At 46.3% G+C, this 12,500-nt stretch overlaps 1 protein-coding gene across 1 annotated transcript in view; it reads left to right on the top strand.

The window, feature by feature from the left end:
• Positions 1-1,194, top strand: part of LOC147471691 (uncharacterized) — a 2,314-nt gene extending 1,120 nt beyond the window's left edge. The window contains exon 1 of the mRNA XM_086537878.1: positions 1-1,194. This exon is cut by the window's left edge and continues 1,120 nt beyond it. Within this exon, the coding sequence (XP_086394004.1) occupies positions 1-882 (882 nt within the window). The 3' untranslated portion in view covers positions 883-1,194.
• The last annotated feature ends 11,306 nt before the right edge of the window (positions 1,195-12,500 follow it).

Below are 12,500 nucleotides of genomic sequence, written 5' to 3' on the forward strand. Positions count from 1 at the left end.
AACACGACGACATACGCAACAATCGCAAAACCCTTACAAACAAGTACACCTACCACAAACAAAACAAACATCCCCTCAGGTACCACAATGCCTGTACCTCACTTCCCCCACACCTCACTTACACCTAACAACAACCCTAAACTACAAACCATACTACACGTTGCTTTAATAGCAGCCAAATACAACGCCACACAATTCAGCAAAATACTCCCCATCATGTTACAGAAAAACGGTTTCCCCAGCATTGTGATCCCTGAGGAGATCTTTACAGACGAAAACCTATACATTCCACAGTATGCACAAACAAACACAAACACTGAGGTCAGAGAGGCGACCATGACATCACCTCAGCCCTCTACCTCACACACACAGCTACACACCCCCAAACCACAACGCAAACAAAAACAAACTGAACAAGAAAACACTGCAAAAACATCCGAGCACAAACGCAAACATACTTCGCCACTAAACATGCACCAGAAGAAAGACCGAAAAGACCCGATGCTCCCGGAGCCCGCGGCTCCCCGGGTCCACGATAACACCATCGTGGACTCCGATAGTAGCAGTGGCTGCCTCGAGATCGATCTCGCTCCCGAGAACGATCTCGGGGAAGCCCTTTTGCCTGCCCCCCTTCTGGGGGCGGCAACAGTTCTCCCTGACAGGGGAACACTCGGGGGACGCGGAAGTATCGGGAATTGGTCCGCCGATTCCCGGGAATTCCGGGTCTCCCCCTCCCAGGAGTCCCTTCCTGACCCGGCCGAGCTCGCGCCCGGCAAAGAGGGCGAGACGTCTCCCACGGGAGACACTCGTCCTCGCTCTCATCGATTCCGGGAGCAACAAACACCTTTCAAGGTCAAGCCTAACATCGCTCACTCTCCTTGATTGGTATGCTAACAGTCGTTCAAGCGAATGTAAGATCGTTTTTTGCTATTAGAAATCTTTTTTACGATTTTCTAGATCGGGAACGTCCTGACGTCGTTCTTTTAAATTCCACCTCTATTACTAACTCCTATGCTATTAAATACTTCGGCTACACGTCAAGACAATCACGAGACGGATTGTTTGTAGGGTCATGCATTCTCGTTAAATCCACCATCCATCACGAGTTCATTTCACCTCCATTCATTCATCAAGACTTCATGGCTGTAAAGCTATTCACCCAGCAAGGCCCTATAATGATTTCTACTGCCTATATCAGACCTAATTCAAATTTACCTTTAACAGATTTTAATAAGCTTTTTAGCTTCACAAATCTCCCAGTTTTCTTTGCCGGCGACCTGAACGCTAATCACCACGCCTTTCACCACACAAGCAACAACGAACACGGTAGGCAGCTCTTGTCTATTTTCCAAACAAAAACACTGCACTACATAGGACCCGACTTCTTCACGTCATACACAGGCAGAGGCAAGGGCCGCCCTGATCTCGTTTTCGGGAACAGAGCGGCACTTGCCTTCCACACACACGTACAACCAGGTCCGAACATCGGGTCGGACCACATACCTGTCATCATTAAGCTTTCCACATCACCTATACAAAACAAAGAAACTCGGTCATTCCGGTATAAACAAGCAAACTGGGACGAATTTAAAAATTACCTTTCAGCAGAAGATTTTGATTTTGAGCTTAATGGGGAAAATACCCACGAAATAGATAGGCACTGGAATCATCTCTTTGCGTGGATATCAGCTGCTATGCTGCACTCCATTCCAAGGGAGCATTACAAAACACGCAAATCATTTCATCCCTCTGAGAGAACAAAACGTCTCCTGACCTGCTACAGAAATCGTTTTATTCAAAATTTGCATCGATTACATCGAGTCCGGTGGGACCTCTCTATCCTCAGAAACCATGTCATAGATAGTTTTGATAATGACCGCAAAATTCATTGGGAAAATTTGATTAAAGAAACAGAAGGTATGAGAGTTCGCAATCCACGGGAATTTTGGCAGAAGATCCGCCAACTTCGCGGCAGTAACTTTCCCCCTTTTAGTCACCTCATCAAGGATAATAATAATATTTCGGATCCCGTGGATGTAATTAAAATTTTTCACGACCACTGGCAATCTGTATTCTATCCACATCAACCCCACCCCCTTTTTAATGAACATTTTCAAACCATCACCACCTGGAGCAATAACAACAGGATAGAAACAGAACCAGAACAGATTATCCACCTGGATAATCTGGACGACACATGCGAACTCAGTGCTCCCATCTTGCTGGAGGAGATTAAACAAATAATAATGAGGTTTCCTCGAAAAGCTCCAGGCTCCTCTCAGATCGGACGTGACGTGTTAATTCACCTTCCCGAAAATGTTTTACGTGCTATGACGTATCTTTATAACACTTCATTAGCCTCTGGCTACTATCCCTCACCTTTCAAAACTGCTTTGGTGGCCCTTATCCCTAAGCCACAAAAGGACTTAACCGACCCGAAGAATTACCGCCCTATTAGCTTACTAGAGACGTTAGGTAAAATCTTTGAAAAAGTTATTAATTCCCGACTAAGGCGGTATCTTGACGATAACGACATGTTCTCTTCCAAACAATTTGGTTTTCGCTCCCATCGCTCGACGCAAGACGCACTGAACTTACTGACGACTTATTGTGTAAACAATAAGGACAGACAATTAAAGACAGTCCTCGTGACTAAAGATGTGGAGCGAGCCTTCGACACGGTCTGGCATGCTGGCCTGAAGTACAAACTGTGCACAAAATTCAATTTTCCTCTGTGCACCAAGAGGCTGTTATGCAGCTTCTTGGATGACCATAAACTTAAATTAAAATTCAAAGGCAAAATTTCGGCCACCATTGATATGCACGCGGGTGTACCTATGGGCAGCATACTCAGTCCAACACTATACATCTTATACACGAACGACCTTCCCGACCCCATATTCCCCGATTCATTGTCGTTACTTTACGCTGACGACTGTACTCACCTGGCCAGACATGATTCGTTGACAGGTGTCGTCCGACGAATCAACGACGAGCTTGACATCGTCTCGAGATGGGAACACAAATGGCTTATCAAAACTAACTCGACAAAAACAAAAGTTCTCTTTATAAACCCAAGACACAATCCTCCTTACGATCCCATACACTTAAACTCTTTCGACAGACTACAAGCACCGCTCCAAACCACACGCTCTTGCACCGTGCTCGGTGTAACTTTCGATTATATGTTACGTTTTCATAATCATATTAACGTAAAAGCCGCGTTGGCTAGAAAGAGCTTACAATCGCTTCTTCGATTCCGATGTGCTGCCCCGCGAACCAAGCTACACCTGCTCAAAACACTCATACTTCCACTCCTCACATACTCTCCACTCACACTTACACTCGCTGCACACACAAACAAACGCAAACTTCAAGTAATACTGAACAAAGCACTCCGTTGGATCTATAGTGTGAGCTGGGACGAATTCGTGTTATCATCACGATTGCACGAGCGGGCATCTGTGCCTCCTCTTAACATCCGTTGGCGCAGGCAGGTGTGTAAACAGCTGGACACACTTCGTACATTTTCGCCCGACTGGATCGAGCGACTCGACGCCTTCCGCCAGGGGAGGAGGAGCGGTCTAGGCCGTGATCTCTTTTCTTTGGACTGGTCGGAGGACGTGGAGCCAGTCTTCTAGCTTGGCAGCACACTTTCACCTTTGTTTACTTCTCACACTTCCTTCTGTCTTTCTCACCTTCCCCCTCCCCCCATCCTTAATAACTGGAACTCCCACCGAAGTGGAAGGGGACAGTTAAGTTAGACGAAGAGTTCAGGTGAAGATAAACAGTCAGGAAAATGAAGGAAAGTCGTAGTTAAAGTAGTGGGAGGACGAAACTCCCTGTCTGACTTTATAAGTTATTGAAGTGTCATGCTCACTCAAAACCTTCTGGGAGGCCTGCCAGGTCGGAAGGGGAAAAGTCTTTGTTGTTTGTTGATTCTTCTTCTTCTTATCTGTGGGGGTGAGTAAGTTGAAGAGGGTTGGGAGGAAGGGGTCTGGAACTTGGGTTGGGATTAAGGATAGGAATCTTTATTATTTATTCATTAAATAGAGTTAGTAAAAACCAAAAAAATGTTAGTTTTTTTTTTTTTTTTTTTTTTTTTTTTTTTTTTTTGAAGCGTGATAAAGCGGAAGAGGAAGTGGTGAAAGGAGCTGGAGAGATAGTGAAAAGAAACTTGGGAGGAGATAAAGTGAGAGTTAGAAAGTTAAGTAGAGTGAAGAGAGTAGTATTAGCTTTTTATTGGAGTTGGTCTTGAGGAGAAGGAAGTTGAAGTGAATAATGGAAGTGTGTAAAGTGAAGAGGAAGTGATGAAGGGAGCTGGAGGGATAGTGGAAATGAAATTTGCGAGGAGATAAAGTGATAGAAGGAAAGCTGAGAAAGGTGGAGAAGCTTGCATGTGCGCCCTTAGTAGCTGAACAAAGCCCCGGGTCAACCCCTCGGGAGGCAGCCAGAAACCAGAACACCTAGCAGGCTATTTTTTAAGGGATCTTTTTTTTTTTTTTTTTTTTTTTTTTTTTTTGGATTTTTACATTCTGAAGCTCTGCCCACGCTGCACTTCGCCGGCCTCGCACGTCACCTCTCACTGCTATGCATGATGTGCCGTGCTTGACGTTGAAGTGGAGCCCTGTGGGTTGGCTTGTAGTCTGGGTTAAAAGGTGTTAAAAAATCTTGAGTCTTGATTTCTTGATTGCAGGTCCTCTTGAAGTTTACTTCTTCATTCTTGACTTAATCTTCTTTTTGTGTTCTCCTCTTCATGGTTGCCTCCTTACATCATCGGTCTCCTGTACCTGATGCCGTGAATATGGCCTCAACTTCTTCAATGCCATTGATTCTGCTGAGGCTTTTGGGCCACCAGGCATGTGTGCCTTCTGGACGAACGTTGAGGCGATTGTAGAGCTCCTCATCCTCGTCTTGGATTCTTGTCCATCTTCTTGTGGCTTGATGGTGGAGTCTCTGGTTGATCGCCTCGATCCTTAGTCTTTGATGGATCTCTCGTGCAGTGACTACTTCGGGAAAGCGAATATTCAGAATCCATTTGCCTGCCTGGTTCTGAATAGTCTGTAGCTTCATCATCTGCCTTCTAGAAATGGTGTGGGTAGGCACTGGCGGGTATTCCATGATGGGCCGCACTAGGGCTTTATAAATGTAGAGCTTGGTTTCAGTACTCAGTGTCTGGAACCTTCTGATCTTGTTCAGCTGATGTTTAGCTTTGGTTGCTCTTTCATTTATGTGAGGGACAATTCCTCTTCTGCTAATTGTTAGCCCTAGTATCTTTCCTTTGTCACAGTAGTCCACTGCTTCCTCGTCCACTATCAGATCTGCTGTCTTGAATTTGGCCACAGGAATGACTTGGAATTTTCTCATGTTGGTTGAGATCTTCCACTGTCTTTCGTATCGATTGATGGTCTCTATGGCTCTGGCAGTTCTGAGTGCCATCATCTCGATCGATCTCCCTTCATACTTGATTATCTGAGTGATGTCGTCGGCATACATATAGTGATTGCTGCCATGTGATGGTTCAGGCAGATCTGCTGTATAGATTGTGAACAGTGTCGGTGAGAGGCAGCTTCCCTGTGGAACTCCACTCATGAGGGGAATTGCTTCGCCGACTGTATTGCCGACGACTATTCTTGCACTCCGACTTTCAACAAAGTCACACAATAGCTTGGTCAAGGACGTCGGGAGGTTCAGCCTGATGATCTTAAGTTTCAGGCCTGTGTGCCAAACTTTGTCGAAGGCTTTGGCCACATCTCTCAGAACCACATTGACTTGGTTCCTTTCGCTCATGGCATTGGCGATTTCTTCATATATGATTGCAATGGCTGTTGATGTTCCTCTGCCTGGTCTGAAGCCATGTTGCCTGGGATTTTGTAAATCGTTAATCTCCAGGTGATTTCGCAGTCTTATGTTCAGTATCTTTTCAAAGACTTTGCCTGGGACTTCCAGCAGAGATATTGGTCTGTAATTCTCCACTTTTCTTGGATTTTTCCCGGCTTTTGGTATCATCCTGACTCTTGCTTCCTTGAAGTGGTCAGGGAAGTAGCCAGCAGTGAGAGAGGCATTGTATATGTTTGCCAGTCTCAGCAACATCTTGTTTGGAAGATTTTGCAGGATTGTTTTGTTGATCCTGCTTTTGCCTGGAGCAGTTCTATTCTTGAAACTCTGAATAGTTCTTTTGACATCTGTGGGGTTGATCTTGGTCATTAGTGGATCTGTGGGGTCCAGTCTCGTGAAGTCAGAAGCAGCTTCTGGATATAGGAGGTGCATGTGCCTTCCTATTTCCTCTATGATGGTCTCCTCGAAATCACTGTCAAAGTTCTCTTCTTCTTCTTCGGTAATTCGGAAACAATTTCTCCAGTAATTTCTGAACAGGATTTCTTGTTCTTCTTCTTCATAAATCTTCTCATCCTGTTCGTTGAGGAGGTAGCTACTTCTGCTTTCACTTCTTCCCATCAGTTTCTTTATTCCTGACCAGAAGGACTGTGGATCTTTTCGGTCCCATTCCACTTTTCGAACAAGTTCTTCCCACTTGTCATTTGCTGCTCTCCTCCAGTGGTTAGAGAGTTCTCTTTGCAAGCTTCTATATCTTGCTCTCAGGTCTTGTGTCCATCCATGAATCCCTGCATAGTGCTGCAGGTGATTCGACTGTATATTTAGCAGTCTTACTTCAGCTGTTAGCCTTGGATGGGGGATAGTCCTGTGGTTGCTCTTGGGTACATGATGAGCAAGTGCAGCTTCAACATCGCTGTACCACTTTTCGACTTCCTCATCAATCTCTTCCAATGTTGCAGTCCTCAAGTTGGCTGCAGGCTTGGACTGGAGCTCGTCCTTGAATCCTCCCCAATTAGCCATTCTAAAGTTGAATCTGCTACAGTTTAGGCTTTTCAGGATTGGGTTGGATGATATCTTGAGGATGATGGGCAGGTGATCACTGGTGCTTGCAGGGCCCGGTTCCATGATCACGTTGTGATGGGCTTGGTTATTGCACAGTGCAATATCTGGTTTGGTTGCTGTATTCCCTGTGATGTAAGTAGGGAAATCTGGTCCCATGTGAATTAGGTCTCCATCAGCAACCATTCTAGCAATAGCATTGCCAACCATGTTGCCTGCTCTATTGTTTAGCATTGGATGGTTGGCATTGAGGTCTCCCACTATGTATGTGGGTAATCTTCGTCGAAGTAGACTGTACAAGTCTTGCAGTGGCACAATTGCCCTTCTTGGAGGCAGATACATTGTGGCCACTACTATTGGACCTCTGCTGGTCTCTATCTCCATTGCCAGCATTTCGTCAAAGTCGTCGAGAATCTTATGTTTGATTTCTCTTCTGACTGCTATTGCTATGCCATCACTTGCTTCTCCAGTCCTGTTCCTCTGATAACATAAGTAGGGGAACAGTTTCAGCCTGTCTGTGTCCTTCAAACCATGACTGTTGATCAGGACTACATCTGCATTTAGGGCTCTATACATGCCCGACAGTTCGTTCCTACGAACCATAGTCCACTTGAGGACGTTCTGCTGAACTACAGTGATGGTGTGATTCACTTGGATTTGGCTGCAGGTCCATCTTCATGCCTCTCTTGGGACTCATCATAGCCATTCCTCCTCTTCCTGTAGCTCTCAGGGTCGAGGTAAATGATAGCCACACCAACGAGATTTAGGGAGGCTGCCCTAATTCTCCTATCTATGATACTGGCACATTCATCAGATTTCAGCTTCTGATTGTTGTAGGAGTATTTCATCCTGCCATTCTTGATGTATTCTGCAACATCATCATCATCAATATTGCCGTTTGTAACGGTTTTCTCGGCAGTGTACAGGATGACTCTTTGCCCTTTGCTTCCCTGGCCTTCTTCACATTCTTGCACCTGTGTGGGGATGGCACCCTCACATACTGGGGTACTGGTGCAGTGGGCTCTTCCAGTGGCGGCATTTCTTCTTCAAGAACTGGCAGATCTGGCATTTCTTCTTCTTCAGGTGCTTCTGTGGTTTCTTTGGGGGTTTCTGTAGGGAGCATAACCCTCAGGATGCCTGCCGAATTTACATCATTTGGAAGGTCCATCTCAGGGAGGTTATTTCGCCTCAAGGCTAGCTTTGCTTGTTCTGCAAAGCAGCCTGGTTGTGCAAGGTTGGCCAGGTGGGCATGCATCAAGGCAATCAGGGTCTTGACAGCCAGGTTGTTGGGCAGCTGCATGATGGGTGGCTGCGTCTCTTTAATCGCCGTTTTGGTAATTTCGGCTGTGGCTTTGGCTGTCTTTTCGATCGTTTTCTCGACCTTAGCTGTAGCCTTTGCAGTGTTCTTGACTACTTCACTCAGTAGTCGGGACTCTTTCTGGGTTTGGATCTCTTGCTTCTTTTCTACTGCCTTTGTGATTTCTTTCCTTCTAATTGGGCAGCTTCCAGAGAGAGTCCTGTGTTCGCCTCCACAGTTTAGGCATTTTTTTGTTGTGTTCTTACATGTCGTGAACCTGTGTCCGGTCTGACCACATTCACTGCATTTTTCAGCATTCTTCTTGGTACATTTACCCTTTGTATGGCCATATTCGTAGCAATTCATACACTGAATTACTCGAGTGAATCGTTCCTCTTCGATCTGGGCCGGGTTTATACTGTAATTGTATAGGATCAGTCCTTGGTCTTTGATCTTTTTGGCAGTCTGTATATCATGGAATCGAATCTTAACAATTCCATGTTGTGGCATTTTGTAGACTTCATCGATTTGCAGGCTGAGTTGTCTTACCAGTTCCTCTTTGATCTCTTCATTAGAGTGGCTTGTAATGTACGAGTCCACTTTTTTTACTACAATAGTCATCTTAGCTTTGGTTTCAAGAGGCATCTGGGGGTCAAAACCTGAGCTCTTAAGCTTTTGGCGGAATTCTGGTGACATAATCTTATCTGCATCGGTCAGAGTCTTTGGCAAAACAATGTATCCATTCCTGGCATCGATGATTCTCAGGAAGTGGATTCCATTGCCAAACATCAGAGAGTTCAGTTCCTGCTTTCGAGTTAGAGTCGGAATGCCATCGAGGTTTACTTTAATTTTGGTGGTCGAAGCCATGGTTCCCAACGCATAGCTCGATCCTACCACTGCAAAAAGTCCAAGTCCTGCCTGAGTTGTCAGATTAAGTCCTATCTCTGACAACCTCCTCTTATCTCTGAGGAGCCTAACCAGGTTGGCTATGTAGACGGTGTCTAGCTGGAGTTGGCAGGAGTGTTAGAGTGGCCTGCCGCCGTTCCCTATGCCTAACAAAGGTGGCAACCTCCGAGTGTTTCTTACAGTATCCCAACTAAGGGACCCCTTTGAGACCCCGGCCTTCGCCGGGTAAACCGCAGGGTTCGCCTTCAGAAACAAACGGTGTTATCCTAACGCCGAAAAGTGGTGGTAAAGGACAGGGGGGGACAGGTGTGTGCCTACAAGGATCTCTTGTAGCACCGAGGTGCTTGGCTCGAGAGAGCCGAGTGTCAAAACCCTTACTCTGAAGGGATCTCTTTTAGTATGCCAACTCTTTAAAGATGTTAACTCCTTGGCATAAGTGGTGCCCACTTGGACTGGGTCAGGTAATCCAGGTAATTCTTCTTCTTCTTGCTATAAGTGTTACCCACTGAGCATGTAGATTATAACTCTTCCTTCAAAGAGTTCTTGTAGATTCTTCTTCTTCTTCTTTCAAGGCTTCTAAATAGCTTCAGCTGGAGCAGGTAAGCTGGAGCAGGTGCTGTTATCTCAGGTGAGGTCAGTTGGAGTTTTTGTGAGTGACTGATGTCGTGATCTTGAGTCCTGATGCTGATCGCAGCCCTGAGTGCCCCATCCTTACGTTTTTTAAGTTTGTTTTTATCGTTTGCGAGTCCAAACGCACCACACGGTAAACATTGGCAACTGTCGTGAGGGAGGGAGCATCTACGGCCCGTGATTGGCTGGCCTCGGGTACCGCGTCGGGACTTTTTCCCTCGTGGAATTATTCCCGACGTGGCAACTGAGGTTCGCTACCTGCGGACCTCAGGTGTGTACTCGCTCGCGACTTTGTTTACGTCGCCAATGTTTACCTTGTTCGCTCACCTCGCCTTTTATTTACCTTTTTTTACTCGTCGCTTTCGACGTCTTAGTTGCGTTATTTTTAAGTTCATTTTTATCAGTTCATGTTTTAGTTTGTGCCTTTTAAGTTCATTTTATTAGTTCTTTTATTCTCGTTTATGTTACTTAGTTTTTCGTTTGTATTTTATGTTTTTTAACTTTTAGTTCGTTTTAATTATTTAAGGTTTTTAGTTGTTGTTGTCCTGGGAGCCCTACCCTCCTACCCTACCCCCACCCTCACCCGCCACCCAACCTCTCCCACTCTCCTCTCTATCACCCCCACCCCCACCCTCACCCCTCTATGAGTTACTGTACTTCGACCTCACCCCCATCTCATTATCCTCTTGTGCCGTGAGTGACCCACATCCTAATCCTTACCTCACATCTCACTGGTTTCGGATTTCCGTCACGTGACACCTGCCGCTTGCACCCGTGCCATGACCGCGGCTCCTTTAACGGAAGGAGTGAACAACTCGCGAGCCGGGGAGGAGGTGTCACGGCCAGTGTTGATAATCCCGACGTGGTGACGAGCGCCAGAGCACATCACCCCGGAAGTCCTGCCGCCGACGAGGAGAAATCCTCGCTCGACGCGGGCGGGGGGGATAGCCTCTCGCGCTCGCACTCGTGCTTCATCCTCTTTCTCGAAGGTTAGCCGAGGGAACCACGGTAGTCGCGGCCGAAGGGCTGCGCACGGTGGTTCCGCAGATGGCGCCCGAGAGACCGCCTCCCCACCTTCCCCTCCACCCTCGTTAGCCGAGTACACCTCTTACCTGGCCGGGCCCGCTCGCGCGGCTCACCTGGCCAGGTAAACAGTGTGTACAGATGGCGCGGGGCTTCCTCCCCCGACCTTTTCCCCCTTTCCACCGCCCTGTCATCTATCTCCCCAACTATTACCCTGCGTGCTGGGTCAAGCCCCGGCTCTTCCTCTCTCACTATTATCATCTTTCTCTCCCCCCTCTTTATCCTTCCCCTATCCCGTCTTCCATCCCCCCGGCAACGGGTCTTCCCTTCCAAGTTGATGATGACTACCGACCTCGCTTGCAGACACACCTGGCTTCGCCTCGGAGAGGCGCCGCGAGCGCCAAGCCGGCGCTCCGTGCCCGCCCCGTCCGCGAGACGCGCACCGAACAGAGACGTCAGCTATCGCTACCTGTAATTATTCCCATATTACCGTGCCGATAGTCACCAAATAAAGGAGTCAAGAATACCAGACTTTGGCTTCAAATACCCTTTGTGAGCACCTCTCACAAAATGGTGGCACCGGTGAGGACCCGATTTGTTCGAAAACCTCCGAAAATCCACGAAAACTCGCCACGCTACGCCTCACATGGGATTTGCGTTCCTCAGCGCACCGCAGCAAGAGTTCTGTAATGGCGACCTACATCGCAAGAATGTGTCAGGACGTAAGGCCACAGGAACACCCAGGCGATTCCAACGGCGTGACCACGCAGCGAGCAAGAAAAATCGAGAAATTCGGACACAAGATGGACCCCTCTACACAAACGCACCTAAAACTTCCCTTCGAAATGTTTCCGCTCGACATTCTTCACAAAACCGTAAGTACATACAATGGGCCAATTCTCCTTATTTCTCTACTTTCTCTATGCCCCCCATATACGTGTGCTTATGTGTTTTAACAGTGAAAGAAGTTCAAACGTTCTCTGTTAGGCAAAGTGTTCTTTTCTCTCATACTTTCAACATTATAATTACATTCTTATCGGTGATCGAACTGTTCATTTAATAACTGCATTAAATGTATTGTATATTTTGCCGTAAAACGACTTTAAAGAAAGTAATTTTGTGTGTTCCAATCCTTTTTTTTCTATGATGCTACACATTTTTTTTCTCATTCGTTAATCACTCGTTTCTAATATCGAATTCTATAATTCTACAACTCGCTATGTATATAGACTTACGAGTCTGAAAGTTCGTTAGTATTTTAAGGAATGTTCCATGTATAAATTTCCCCCCGCCCCCCAAGCCACGCTCGACAAAAGCCACGCTACACCCCCCCCTCTCCCACCCCCGTTACGTGACTCTCGGACCAGCGTCAGGTCACAGGAGAACTTTTTTTCCACCCCCGTATCCTCCCTCCACTCACCCCCCTCATCGATCACATTAATTAACTAAATCTAATATCATTCTCAATTAATTCGTATTTGCTCTATTTTAAACTGAATTAAAAAGGCAAATTCGAATTATATTCATTTTTTCATGTATCATATACATTACGTAAGCTTCACTTCGCCGGTCAAACGCAGCGTAAAAAGGTTCCACGCTACAAATGCTAGAGGTTGCCTAAGTCGTTTGTACTTGCTGCGAGAAAACTGTCCGATTTCAGATTGAACGAGTAATCAATTCGGATCAGTACTTCATTTTTATCATTGTTATTCGCATATGTCAAGTGCGATTTCATAATCATCCACGAATT

The sequence above is a fragment of the Penaeus japonicus genome, unplaced genomic scaffold, assembly GCF_977035675.1.
Source record: "Penaeus japonicus unplaced genomic scaffold, GWHDUDI00000001_assembly GWHDUDI00000006, whole genome shotgun sequence".
NCBI classification, from domain to species: Eukaryota; Metazoa; Arthropoda; class Malacostraca; order Decapoda; family Penaeidae; genus Penaeus; species Penaeus japonicus.